Source organism: Pleurodeles waltl, chromosome 3_1 (assembly GCF_031143425.1).
Source record: "Pleurodeles waltl isolate 20211129_DDA chromosome 3_1, aPleWal1.hap1.20221129, whole genome shotgun sequence".
Lineage (NCBI taxonomy): Eukaryota > Metazoa > Chordata > Amphibia > Caudata > Salamandridae > Pleurodeles > Pleurodeles waltl.
This window is the reverse complement of record NC_090440.1, coordinates 1010439704-1010454819: the sequence shown is the minus strand read 5'-3', so window position 1 is coordinate 1010454819 and position 15116 is coordinate 1010439704. Positions and strand designations below refer to the sequence as shown.

The window sequence follows — 15116 nt, the reverse complement described above, 5'->3', positions numbered from 1 at the left end:
TGAGGTAGTGGTGTATCACTTTTGTAAGTCAGCCATCAGGCAGAAAAATGTGGATGAAAACATTTTCACCTGTTTTAGTGTTTTCCTGTTAATTGTCATTAGTTAGGGATTTCAGTCATTTGTGTCTTTGGGAAAACTTTCATCAATCCACGAAAATGACTTCTCACTTAATAAAAAACTTTTGGGAAACCAGTGATTAAAAAAATCTTACTTTACGTGTGCATGAAAGCTGGGAACTGAGAAAAAACTACAGTTTTCCTACATTGTGGCTATTCTATCTGTTTCTTCGAAAAGAAGCAACAAAAATTAGGGACCATTATAACCTTCAACATGTCAAAAAGGGTGAAAACTTGGCCTGGATATCTTTTTGTGGAAAAAAGTTATAAAGGCTTAAGCACTCACTGCCTCACACTTGAAAAAAGTGCTCTGCACTGGGGTGTTGGAATTGAGGGAAAAGCCACTACAATTATTGGGTTTAATGGTACAAACATTTTCACAATGTGGTTTCTAGTTGCTCTCTCTTTAATGAGGGAAAGCTCAAGACCTGGATCTCTAGCCCTTTTACCTGATAACATGACATGTATTTGTAAAGTGCACATTCACCCATGTGCATCTTGGTGCTGAATAACAGATGTTTATTATTACCCAACATAAAGGAACTCATTTTATTGACCTCAGTGGATGAACGTCTGAGTGCACCCACCAGGACTTGAACCTGTAACTATGAGGTCAATCACAGGCCACTATAGTGTATGCATTAGTACACTAAGCCAGCAGACTAGGATACATTTAATTTTGATGACACTTTTGCAAGTCCAGCTCCAAACTGTCACCTTCCAGCAGCAGGTAGCTGTGCAGCAACCAGAACCTGCTCTTCTTTCTGGAATCCTGGTAATCTCTTCTTCATAATCACTACATGGCTCTGAATACAGGTTACTCTGTATGCGTGCATACCCCAGGCCTTATGGCCTCCTGACCACTTGTAGGATGCTTGTGTATTCGGCAGGGCTTAAGAGGTGCCCCTCCACGGGTACCCACCAAGGACTAGTCAGGCCCTAAACAGGCTCTAGCAACATGTTAGCTGCTCAGATAATTTTTAAAAATAAACCAATTTTTCTTATAATCAATTTTTATCATTTTTCTTTGAGGGCTCTTCCTAAAGTCCTTTTTAGATTCATTTGGGGTGAAGCAGAATACTCCATTTTCAGTTTTTCTGCTAGGTGATTTCAATTTGCATTTATGCCAGAGGGGATGCCATTTGCATGACATGCTTGACCCAGAGTTTTGTTTAAGTACCCATTTGAGCACACACAGCAGGGGCTCTGCTTGAAGGCATTATTTCAGATTTTAATCTTGTTCAAACCAGGGATGACAGGGGTAGGAATACTCCCTCAATGTTTATTGGCAGAGGTCTGAATACCACTATTGATGTTATATTTATTTTTGTTTATTTGGCTTAGTTTGTTCTGTCTAGTGTTGTTAAGCGGTTCCATTTTAGTGACCACAACCTGCTAATTCTTACGATGGAATGGGGAGAAGGTGAGGGGGACGATTCTGTAGTGAGTCCAAGTAACCTTGACATCTCCCTGCAGGATCGGGCTCGTAGATTGAAATGGAGTAAGGCGGTGTCTGACCAATTTTTTAAGGAGTTATTTAGGCCCGTATTTATACTCCGTTTGCGCCGAATTTGCGTCGTTTTTTTCGACGCAAAATCGGCGCAAAACTAACGCCATATTTATACTTTGGCGTTAGACGCGTCTAGCGCCAAAGTATGAAGAAAGAGCGTCATTTTTTGGCGTGAACGCCTTCCTTGCGTTAATGAGATGGAAGGAAGGCGTTCCCGTCTAAAAAAATGACGGCGACGCAAATGCGTCGTATTTATACTCCCGGGCAAAAATCACGCCCGGGAGGTGGCGGGTCAAAAAAAAACCGCATTTGCGCCTGAATTTAACGCCTGGGTCAGGGTAGGCGTTAAGGGACCTGTGGGCTCAGAATGAGCCCACAGGTGCCCTCCCCTGCCCCCAGGGACATCCCCTGCCACCCCTGCCCACCCCAGGAGGACACCCAAGGATGGAGGGACCCATCCCAGTGAAGTACAGGTAAGTTCAGGTAAGTATAATTTTTTTTTTTTTTTGTGGCATAGGGGGGCCTTATTTGTGCCCCCCTACATGCCACTATGCCCAATGACCATGCCCAGGGGACACAAGTCCCCTGGGCATGGCCATTGGGCAAGGGGGCATGACTCCTGTCTTTACTAAGACAGGAGTCATGAAATGGCGTCTGGGCGTCGAAAAAATGGCGCAAATCGGGTTAAGACGATTTTTTAGCGTCAACCTGACTTGCGCCATTTTAAGACGCCCTAACGTCATTTTTTCCCAACGCCGGCGCTGCCTGGTCTACGTGGTTTTTTTCCACGCACACCAGGCAGCGCCGGTCTGATTGCGCCGTCTAACGCCATTCCATAAATACGGCGCCCGCATGGCGCTTCAGAATGGCGTTAGACAGCGCAAATTTTTTTTACGCTAAACTGCGTTAGCGCAGTTTAGCGTCAAAAAGTATAAATATGGGCCTTAATGTATTAGAGATGAATTTACCTTATAGGATCTGTAATCATTTTTCCGGCAGCCTTTCGAGACTTATAGGCAAAGTTAAGGATGGAGGAGAGGTGGTTTGACCATAAATGCACAGTGGCCCATCAAACCTTATTAAAAGCCTTAAAAGGCATTACCCCAGGATAAGACCAATATAATGGAATGTAGGAAATCCTACAAACAAACCCTAGAAGACTGTAAAAAAGAAATTAAAACTCTAGTCTGGAATGAGTTGTTACAGATGGACATATTGAGAAATAGTGCCAAGTTCTGGGAGATTGTTAATCAACCTTTTTTGGAGGGCATCCAACAGTGCTATTGATTGTACATGGGTAAAACACTTTCACTATACTTATTATAACCCAGTCACAGTAGATTACCCTGCCATTTCAGCTTTTGCTGGCAGCTCCCATGGTACGAGCCTAGAGGCCTATGGGCCTACAGGCTTGTAAAAACTGGATTATCTATAGAGACTTATCTAATTGTTACTATAACTCCCTACCATTGCTTTGTATGAACAAGATTTAGACTGAATGTATTCACTGCAGACTTGCTAAACCTGAAGGATGGCATAAGGTTGACGAGCTATATGATCACTGTTGCTCCATTCGTCAACGTTTTATAATCCTATTAAAAGACAGCTCTTATTTACCTTCAAATGTTATCTTGTCCCCATGATTGCTTCAGTGAGGCAAATATTTTGTTTGCTGCTGTTAGGCTGAGGAAGAGAAGTGCTGTGTAAAACCTGGGATTATTAATTTTAACCTTAATTGTTTTTACATTGGAAGGTGGTTTTATTTTGTATTGGTTTATATATTTTTAATACTTTATATTTAACATGGCATATGTCATTTTTATTCAGTGTGCACTTTTATGGTTTTAATTAAACAAAATAAAGTATGTTGACTGATTGATTGACTGACTGTTCAGGTCCACGTACCCTCTCGTACAGGATCAACAACAAGCCCACCTTCTTCTGTCGACTAGATAGGCTATGGGCCCTGGAGACAAAGTTCCAACAGAGTGCAAGAAAGTACAAGTTCTAAGTGTTACACCACTTCAGATTGGTGTTCACATATGCAGGGTCAGTCCTCTTCTTCTGGCAGTCCCATCCTGGATCCCAGTGCTTCTTAGAGTTCTCCCCCTTGTGCAGGGAATCAAAAGTGAAGGGAAAGTGGTCAAGAAGATGGATGTCTCTGTCGAATTGAAGGATATCACATTATTCCTCCATCCCTGGTTTATACCCCTACACAGCATCCTGGGATTTTCTGAGTTGACACATTCAAGCTTCGGTCAGTCGTAGCTCTCCTCAACATCTGTAATTCTGTATCTAAATGACATAGCATATTAGTTGCCTCTCTCCAAAAATAAGGAAGCCCATGGTGCAAGTAATGCCGTGGTCCTGCTTGCCCCGCAACCATTGCCTCTATGAGAAAGGAAAGGACATTTCCAGGATTATCAGTAATTGTGAGTTAATTAGCCCGTGCTAATTCCTCCATATCATCTTCTCACAGTACAAGTCTAATTTCTTTCAAATGGGCCTATTTTTTGTGTATGGGGGCGGTCTTTGATTTATCATCTGTTCAGCAAAGTAATTAACTTTGCTAAGCAGTGTAATGCAAGGCCTTAATCTCATTAAAGGCTAGCTCAAGAACATATTTGAAAACCCAATGTATATCAAAGAATGCAAATATGGGCAAATTAATATTCTATTTGCACTTTGAACCTTTTTAAAACATATAGAAGAAAGTAATCTTCCCCCCTCTATCTTGAGCCAATGCATACGTAAGATTTTTGCACAGCTTTTACCTTCAGTATGACTACAGTAAAACACAACTTGAGGTGAAGCACTACAGACTCTGTAATGTTCTACAGATTCAAATTATAGTAAAAAAGGAAAAGGGGACATTTCTTTTTGGATGCCCAATTAAATTATAAGTCCTGCACAGATCATCACCAATTTATTCAAGGTCTCACCTGCGATAAGATATTGATTCACACATACCAGATGATTTAAATAGTAGTCCTACTCAGTCTGCCTACACATGTGCACAAGTATGTGTATTTGTGTTTATGTGTAACCAGCCCAAAGCCTCTTACCACTGCATATCAATGGGCTTTATTTTAATATACTGTCACTTACTTCCATTTTATAGAAGCTTGTAGGGAGTGAGACTCAGTAAGACTAATTCACAGCAGAGGTCCAAACGAGGTGGATAAAAATGTAAACCTCTAGGACAGTTTAGGTGGGTCAGGACCCACCCTCTCACAACACAACTACATTTTTTTCCAAAATATCCATCAAACATCAAACTGCGTATGAAATAACAGATTTTTCAAATATTTCTTTGAGTGAAATGTCTAGAATCTGCAGGAAATGTGGATAGCCCTATGGCTCAGCATTTCCAACCTCATCCAAATGAAAACTGTCCCCCTTTTGTTGTGAGTGGACCTATCACCAGAGACAGGAAAAGACTAGAAACAAAGTACCAAAACATCAAATATTTGCTTTGAGATTACATCAATTCTTGGGATGTTGGCAGCTGCACTATTTGGACCTGATTTTTTTTCCTGTTTGCAATCAATGAATATCTAACTTTAAACAGCTTGTGCAACCTGAAATCAGCAGTATAATTGTGAAATACAGACCTTCAGGCTCTCCCTTTATCTTATGCATACAACTATCTTCAAGTGGTTAGCATTAACCTATCACCAAGACGTACTCACTGTAATCAGTGTGTCAAGGTAATTATTGTTCTTTTATTAAGTAAATCCTTCCCTAGACTGTGATCTATTAGTAAATAATTGCCCCAACTCACAACTGTTTGTTATGCTAAATTATTTGGGAGAGTGACATACAACCAACTCTAGGAAATTTTTCAGGTAGATCATGTTTTACATCAAACACAGAAAGGCTTTTGGATCTACTGCTGCTCACAAACAGTATTGTGGCATCCAGTTTCACAAGCTGCCCTTGTTCCTCTCACAATCTCTGCTGCTTTCACTACCACAAACCTTTCTGTTCTTTTGGGATTTGCTTGATCAGGCTCAATGTCCAAAGCACTGTTGTTTCATGATTCAAGGACTTTTTGAGTGACAGCATAATGGGGGTTATTACAACGTTGGAGGAGGTGTTAATCCGTCCCAAAAGTGACGGTAAAGTGACGGATATACCACCAGCCGTATTACGAGTCCATTATATCCTATGGAACTCGTAATACGGCTGGTGGTATATCTGTCACATTTGGGACGGATTAACACCTCCTCCAAAGTTGTAATAACCCCCTATGTGTAGTATCGTCCTCCTCCAGGCGAACCCAGGTCTTTTTTTTTGGTCCAACTTCCAGTTCACAAATGATGCACACTGGTTGATGATCATTCTCTGTAGCCACAACGTATCTGTGAGGCAAATTTCCTCTGCTTTTTGGTAAGGAGGAAAATCTAATCAAATTCAGAAAAGACCTCAAATCCTTACTCTATCCTCACTAACTGTTTGCCCCTATTGTGTATCTGCCTGCTATGTTGACCTGTTCTTGGCCCCTTACAGCACCTAAATGTCTGCTTTATAAACCCAAATACAAATATCTTTGCTTAGAGAGAATGCCCTGGAAATGTAATAAATATGCCTAATAAGGTCCAGTTTTCTCTCACTTTATCTCAGGCATGAATGTAGTATTTTGCAAAAGGTCAGCCAGCAGGCAGAGAAACCACACATTTCTGAAACAAATGACACATGGATGGAAACATAGGACTGTGTGATTTCCAAGGAGCACACTGCTTTTCGTATCCTGAATCACTTCCATCTGGCAAAGCATGGGTGAAAACATACCTTTCCTGATGCTTGTCTGACAGAAATTTCTAGATCATGCATCAAACATAAAAAGTACTACCAAACTACATTCCTGCACTCCTCCCACTGAAAATAGTACCACAAAAGTACGGCAGAACTATATTCCTGCACTCCTTTAATTAAAAATATGACCAGGCAATTGTGGATGGGCCTGTCATACCAGACAGAAATGTTTCAAAATTAGGACTGTGTGAATTTAATATAGTTAGTGTCAATGTGTTTATTACATGGTTTTGATCTGTTCCTGTCCCATTTACTCATTGGTATATGTGGACTAACATTTTTATCAGCAGAAAGGTCTTATTGTTGAGAGATAAAACTTTACCTTTGGCTGGATTGTACTAGGTTTTCTTTCAAGTTAATATGGACAGTTAGCAATTTTGAGCCATACTTTGTCACTTTTGGCTAGAACACTTGGGCCTAGATTTATGGTGGCCTTGCACCATTCCAACGCCACATTTTATGCTAATGTGCCGTTGGAAGGGCAAAAACTATGCACATTATTTACAAAGTGGGGCAGTGCTTTCATTGTAGCGCTTTGTAGCCCCTTGCGCCACATTATGCAAGGGGGTATTCCGGCACTAGGGGGTCTGTAAAAATGGCACAAAGAAATCTATGAGATTCCTTGTTGTCATTTTTATTGTCATTTGTTAAAGCCTGTTAAGTGCAGGCATTAATAAGAGGCTCCCATTGGTTACAATGGACCTCTGGATGCTTTGCAGGATTAGCAGCATCATTTGTGATGCTATTGCTGCAAAGCACTAGACTAGCATAAAACATTATGACGCTAGTCCCCCTGACTACCACCATGGTGTGCCATATTTTAAATGTAAATACGGGGCATACGTGGTGGCTTTAGGGGGGGTGCTAAGGGGCAGCAACACCTTTCATATATGTGCCCCCTTAATGTGATCCACACAAACCAAACTACTCTAGGTTCCCCTGGATCTCTAGATTTCAGAATTAACCAAGGTTTGTGGATTTCGTGGGGTGTCTGTCGACCCAGTGTGCATTTACTGCAGCCATTCCCACTGGAAAACCAAGGAATATTGACGCCTGATTTAGATCTGGGCAGAGGGAAATACTATACCACAAAAGTGCCAACTATCCCCTCCACATTATTATGATCCCATTATATTGTATTGGGATCATAATATGGCAAACAGGATATCTGTCATGTCTGTGACAGAGTATTCTCTCTGCCCAGATCTAAGTCAGGCCCTGAGTCTAGACACTAAACAAATACAAGAGCAACCCAAAATGTAAGTGTAATTATCACAAAACACTTATCCACGTGAAACTCATTTTCAATCAATTTAAATAATATAGCATAAAAATCCTGCTACTGGTTAACTCATACAAAATCTTAAAAGAATACGAAAATCTTTGCCTAGAATCTTTCAAAAAAGCTCCTCTGAATCCAGTAGCAACACATATGTGAAAAACGTGTTCTTAATGCTTTGGAAACTGTATCAGCATATAATGGTGAATTATGTTTGTAATAATACTTTAGGAAAATAAACAAAGAGTGGTAGTTGAAAAAAGTGATCCCAAGCGAGAAAGGAGACACCACACCATAAAGCAATAAATAAATCACGTATAGTTCTGTGATCTTTGGTGAATCTCACAAAGACAGCCTCTTAGTAAGTTATAAAGCATTCTTGTCAATACATTTATTGATAATTTAAAACATAATCAAATAGGTCTTGTCTGATTAACGTGTCAACGGCGTTTCAACCCTCATGCTGGACACTAGGGTCTCATCAGGACAAAAAATGACCTGGACAACTGTCAAGAAAAAGACCATCAGTAAGGAGTGTGCTATGATGTATAAAACAAAAAGGGGGTATATTTTAAATAATATACGTATTAGTGAATGGTTGGAATTAATTAATAAAGCCTCAGCTGGATTTCGAATATTGGTATCTGGAAAAAAGGGGGCTCAATTCAGTGAATAAGCTTATATTAAAATTAGTATTTGTGGGTCCAAGTTATATTAAGGCATAGCTCACCACTGTCTCACCCAGAATGGTGCTTTTGTCACCTAAAAAAATAAAAGCATTCATGAGCCTGGGGAAAATTAATGACTGCTTGAGGGGAGAAAATAATATTTTTTACCTGAATATAAGAGCTGGGTAGACTGGCAACATCTTCCTACAGTGGGGAATGCTGTAATTTCCTAATACTGCCCACTGGAGCAGGTAGAAAGGAGTAAGCCCCATACGTCCCATGCAGGCGACAAGATTGTCTGAGACCATTGGATACACCCAAAACCATAATGAGTCAGCACCCCACCCTATTAATTTTTCCAGATTTTGTTTTCCTTGGTGGTCTGGAGAGCTTTTGTTTGAGCTATGGACAGACTCCAAAGCAGCACTTCTTATGGGGGCATAAAGACTGTCTTGGGCTCTGGGGTAGTAATGCAGCCAGAGGGCAAGATAGGCAAAGCTCTCTTTCCATTCCTTTTTTGTTTAACATCATGTCTTGGTTGTTCTGCTCCACCCCTAAGGGCAGAATTACTTTATGTAGCCACATTTTTCCAGTGATGCTCTAGTTCTTTTCTTTTGCCCTAGTGGGGGAGCTGAAATACACTTTTTAGCCAGTAGTGGCAGCTGATGCCAGGAGAAGCCTGTCCCACTCAATTTCCTTTTTTATGCTTTACTTCATATAGTGGGTCTTCTGCCTCCTAATGTTGGCAGATTGGTGTAAATTATCTAATCCACCCTCCAGGGGGGCAGAAAAGCATTATTGGTTCTAGGCTGCCTAAATGTCTGGACTGGCTGAGACTCCATCCCATTTGGGGTCTTTTTTTAAAAACAAATCTTTCTTTGGATTCTCTTGACTCCTTTGCTTTGACAGGTTGGGAGTAAAACTTGACCCCAAGAGGGATAGAAAGACTCTCTATGGATTGGGGAACATTGGAGGTAGCCTGGTGTGTTTATAAGTCAGCCCCTGCATGCATTCTGTTTATTCTTTCTTTCCCTGGTACTTTCACTTACCTGCCACAGCCAAGTATGTTGCTGGATAATCCCCCCCAATCTGCCCTCTCCATGGAGGTAGAAAGAATGTGTGTGAACTGAGTTAGAGCAGAGAGCATTGGCCCAGGTCAGTGGCCCCCATTTTACCATTCCTGGTGGTTTATTGGAGTGGTTTTCAGCTCCGGAATCATCTTCCTGTGGAGATCCTTGATCAGGAATACAGCAAGCAGTGGTACCGTTGGCAAGAGAATTTCCCTTTCCAAGAGTACCTCTAGTCATACAACTCAGTGTAGGTTTCATCATACCTCACTGCTCATAATTTAAAAATATAAAGCATTAGATTTCAAGGAAAGCTCCTGATTTGCAGGCAGAAATGTGGGACAGAAACATCCCCTGAGGATAGATGGGACCTGCTTATCCCCAGATTGTCCTGTAGATGGGAAAGTCACATCCACAGTACACATGAGGTTATATCACATCTTTAAATCTCACACACCTCAACCAACACCTCTTCTACAGACCAAACTATATTCAATGTCCTTTCAATCAGGGACACTGAATGGTCTCCGGGAAGCAAATGCAAATCAGAGAATTACATTGCATTGCCAGTGGTATGAATTGGTATATAAATGTTACAAACAATACAATAAAACACACCAATATCCATACATTGCCAGGGGCTGTAGTTATATTTTTGTATAATGTATTCTGGAGGGTGTGTTTGTGGATGTGTGCACTTTACTATGTCATTTATTTGAGCTCTTCAGATGTAATACAATGTACCAGTTTGCTTGGTAATTTCTGCATGGCATCTGAAACTGTTACACAATGTTGTCAAAATGGAACCAGTGTCTCCTAGCTGAAAATAAAATAGGGGAATAATTGTAGAAGTAAAAGGTGCACCTGTAACAGGGTTACACTATTTGATTTGAACTATTGTGAAAAGGCAATGGGTTTATAAATGTGCAAATGTGAAAAATGCTCGTAATACATTCACGGGAAATGAATAAAGTAATAATGTAAATTAATATCAAATAGTAGACTGACTGTAATAAGTTGTTTGGAGTTCACTTTCTTTTTGACGTATCCTACAAATTTGTTTATAACATTGATCTATACCCACAGGTTTTCCATGATGTTGCATATAAATCTAAAGACCGCAATGATCTTGTATCAGGAATAGATGAATTTCTTGATCAGGTGACTGTTCTACCTCCTGGTGAATGGGATCCCTCAATCCGAATAGAGCCTCCCAAAAATGTGCCATCTCAGGTACTGTAGATACAATTAGGAATGTGGTAAAATGTGGACATAAATATGAACTAAACAATCACAAAGCTTATTTTCTTATTATGACAATGTTTTATATGGCGCCTTGATGCTTCTACTGATTTCTGGCAACTATGACAAATGGTTTAACGTTTTTCATATTTTTTTTATATATCAAGATTGCAGCTTTTTGAATTGTCTGAAAGGTGAAAATCTTTTTCGTTATGTTTCATTGTTCTGGAAATATGTTAATGTTGTGAATACGTGTAGGGCATTGTATGTACAGTGAGACACCAGAAATACAAGACTCTTATATTTCATGGCACTTTACACAAGCATACTGAAACATAAATAAAAATGTGCTGAAATGCATTTAAATGCTGAGAGTAACATTAATCACACTCCACGAGTGTTAACCTGGGGACTGGGCCCTACAGCAGTAGCCAATCCAAATTCATGGGGTCTGAATCTTTAATATCGATGGCAGAACATGAATCATACTTCCTATCAAAGTCATAATATTGTGACTACTATACAATTAAAGTTTAATTGAAGTATAAAGTTTTTCTTTTTTAACAATAATATTGAAGTATTAACCCCTTCTGTGCCCAGGACGTAATGGTTACGTCCTGAGGCACAGTGCTGCTGTGCCCAGGACGTAACCATTACGTCCTGTGCACAGAGCCCAGAGGGTGCGCTCTCGCTCCCTCTGTAGGGTTCCCCCCCACCCCCCCAAGTCAGGGATGGAAGGGGAAGCCCTTCCCCTCCCACCCCTGACCCCCCCAACCCCCTCTGTGACGTCAGCGCGCGAGCTCGCGCTGATTAGTCACAGGGTCTCCCCCATCGCGCTGGAAGTAGAGCTTCCAGCGCGATTGAAAAAGAAATGCTTTTGCATTTCTTTTTCAATCCCATGGGGTATTTCCTTCCCTTTGTAGTCTCTCACAGGTTTCAAAAGCCGGATTGCTTGCAATCCGGCTTTTGAAATCCCACTAGACACCAGGGATTTTTTTTTTTTTCAGTGAAATTGGCAAAAGGGAGCGACCCCTTGGGCAAGGGTCGCTCCCGGGGGGGCATTTTTTTAGGAAGGGCTTTTCTGCCCCCCCTGGGGGGGGCAGAAACCTCTAGGCACCAGGGACCTTTTTTTTTTTTTTTTTTTTTTTTTTTTTTTGTGATGATTTCTTTTTTTTTTAGGTGGGGAGCGATCCCTTAGGCAAGTGTCGCTCCCCTACAGGGCAATATATATTTAGGCCATTTCTGCCCCCCTTGGGGGCAGATTGGCCTATTTTGATGAGGCCAATCTGCCCCCAAGGGGGGCAGAAACCATTAGACACCAGGGAGTTTGTTTTTGCGCGCGAATTTCACGCAACGGGAGCGACCCCTTTGGCAAGGGTCGCTCCCAGGGGGGGCATTTTTTTGGGAAGGCCTTTTCTGCCCCCCCTGGGGACAGATCGGCCTATTATTAGGCCGATGGGGGGGCAGAAACCTCTAGGCACCAGGGATCTTTTTTTTTTTTTTTCTTTTTGTTATGTTTTCTTTTTTTTTTAGGTGGGGAGCGACCCCTTAGGCAAGGGTCGCTCCCCTAGGGGGCAAATTATATTTAGGCCATTTCTGTCCCCATTTCTGTCCCCCTTGGGGGCAGATTGGCCTATTTTGATGAGGCAGAAACCATTAGACACCAGGGAGTTTTTTTTTTGCGTGAATTTCACGCAAGGGGAGCGACCCCTTAGGCAAGGGTCGCTCCCTGGGGGGGGGGGGATTATTTTAGGCCATTTCTGCCCCCCTGGGAGGGGTAGATCAGCCTATTTTGATTCGGCTGATCTGCCCCCAAGGGGGGCAGAAACCACTAGGCACCAGGGATTTTTTTGTTTTTCTGTTTTACAGATGGGGAGCGACCCCCTTGGACAAGGGTCGCTCCCCTGGAGGGGCAAAATGTATTTAGGGCCATTTCTGCCCGCTTTGGGGGCAGATCGGCCGATTTTAGGTCAATCTGCCCCCAAGGGGGGCAGAAACCACTAGGCACCAGGGATCTTTTTTTTGCGCCGTCACACAAGGGGAGCGACCTTGTAGTCAAGGGTCGCTCCCCAGGGGGGTGGGAGGGGCCAAATTATTTTAGGCCATCTCTGCCCCCCCGGGGGCAGATCGCCCTATTGGTATTAGGCCGATCTACCCCCAGGGGGGGCAGAAACCTCTAGGCGCCAGGGCAAATTTTTTGTGTGTGTTTTTTTTTTGGTTTGGTTTTTTTTTTAGAGATGGGCAGCGACCCATCAGGCAAGGGTCGCTCCCCTGGGGGGCAAATTGTATTTAGACCATTTCTGCCCCCCTTGGGGGCAGATTGGTCGATTTTAGGTCAATCTGCCCCAAGGGGGCAGAAACCACTAGGCACCGGGGATTTGTTTTTTGGCGCCAATGTCACGCAAGGGGAGCGACCCCGTAGGCAAGGGTCGCTTCGGGGGGTGGGGGAGGTGGGTGTTCGGGGGCAAATTTATTTTAGGCCATTTCTGCCCCCAGGGGGGGCAGAAACCTCTTTTTGCCAGAGCAAATTTTTTTTTTGTGTTTTTTTTTTGTTTGTTTGTTTTTTTTTAGAGATGGGGAGCGACCAATCAGGCAAGGGTCGCTCCCCTGGGGGGCAAATTGTGTTTAGACCATTTCTGCCCCCCTTGGGGGCAGCTTGGTCGATTTTAGGTCAATCTGCCCCAAGGGGGCAGAAACCACTAGGCACCGGGGATTTGTTTTTTGGCGCCAATGTCACGCAGGGGGAGCGACCCCGTAGGCAAGGGTCGCTCCGGGGGCGGTGGGGGTGGGGTGTTTGGGGGGCAAATTTATTTTAGGCCATTTCTGCCCCCCCCGGCCTATTATTAGGCCGATCTGCCCCCAGGGGGGGCAGAAACCTCTTGTTGCCAGGGCAAATTTTTTTTTAGTGTTTTTTTTTTAGTTTGTTTGTTTTTTTAGAGATGGGGAGCGACCCATCAGACAAGGGTCGCTCCCCTGGGGGGCAAACTGTGTTTAGACCATTTCTGCCCCCCTTGGGGGCAGATTGGTCGATTTTAGGTCAATCTGCAACCACTAGGCACCGGGGATTCGTTTTTTGGCGCCAATGTCACGCAGGGGGAGCGACCCAGTAGGCAAGGGTCGCTCCGAGGTGGGGGGGTGGGGGGGGTTTGGGGGGGCAAATTTATTTTAGGCCATTTCTGCCCCCCCGGGGGCAGATCGGCCTATTATTAGGCCGATCTGCCCCCAGGGGGGGCAGAAACCTCTAGGCGCCAGGGCAAATGTTTTTTTTGTTTTTTTTGTTTTTTGTTTGTTTGTTTTTTTAGAGATGGGGAGCGACCCATCAGACAAGGGTCGCTTCCCTGGGGGGCAAACTGTATTTAGAGCATTTCTGCCCCCTTTGGGGGCAGATTGGTCGATTTTAGGTCAATCTGCCCCCAATGGGGCAGAAACCACTAGGCACCGGGAATTAGTTTTTTGGCGCCAATGTCACGCATGGGTAGCGACCCCGTAGGCAAGGGTCGCACCTGGGCAGGGGGGGCTTGGGGGGGTGGGGGGTCAAATTTATTTTAGGGCATTTCCCCCCCCCCTGGGGCCGGCTGAGCTAGAGGCCAAAATCCACATGTAGGCACTTTGCAAAAAACACCTCTGTTTTCTGTGAAAAAATATGTTGTGTCCACGTTGTGTTTTGGGCCATTTCCTTTCGTGGGCGCTAGGCCTACCCACACAAGTGAGGTACCATTTTTATGGAGAGACTTAGGGGAACGCTGGGTGGAAGGAAATTTGTGGCTCCTCTCAGATTCCAGAACTTTCTGTCACCGAAATGAGAGGAAAAAGTGTTTTTTGGCCAGATTTTGATGTTTGCAAAGGATTCTGGGTAACAGAACCTGGTCAGAGCCCCGCAAATCACCCCATCTTGGATTCCCCTAGGTCTCTAGTTTTCAGAAATGCGCTGGTTTGCTAGGTTTCCCCAGGTGCCGGCTGAGCTAGAGGCCAAAATCCACACGTAAGCACTGTTTTCTATGAAAAAATGTGATGTGTCCACGTTGTGTATTGGGCCATTTCCTGTCGCGAGCGCTAGGCCTACCCACACAAGTGAGGTATCATTTTTATCGGGAGACGTGGGGGAACGCTGGGTGGAAGGAAATTTGTGGCTCCTCTCAGATTCCAGAACTTTCTACCACAGAAATGTGAGGAACATGTGTTTTTTTAGCCAAATGTTGAGGTTTGCAAAGGATTCTGGGTAACAGAACCTGGTCCGAGCCACACAAATCACCCCATCTTGGATTCCCCTAGGTCTCTAGTTTTCAGAAATGCACAGGTTTGGTAGGTTTCCCTAGGTGGCGGCTGAGCTAGAGGCCAAAATCTACAGGTAGGCACTTTGCTAAAAACAGGTCTATTTTCTGTGATGTGTCCACGTTGCGCTTTGGGCGTTTCCTG

At 43.3% G+C, this 15116-nt stretch overlaps 1 protein-coding gene across 13 annotated transcripts in view; it reads left to right on the top strand.

Moving 5' to 3' along the window:
* Positions 1 to 15116, top strand: part of SLC4A10 (solute carrier family 4 member 10) — a 1044586-nt gene that overhangs the window by 715556 nt on the left and 313914 nt on the right. For all 13 annotated transcript variants that reach the window (XM_069224249.1, XM_069224250.1, XM_069224244.1 and 10 more), the window contains exon 10: positions 10545 to 10691. In XM_069224249.1, coding sequence (XP_069080350.1) covers positions 10545 to 10691 — 147 coding nt within the window. The remainder of the gene's footprint in view (positions 1 to 10544; positions 10692 to 15116) is intronic.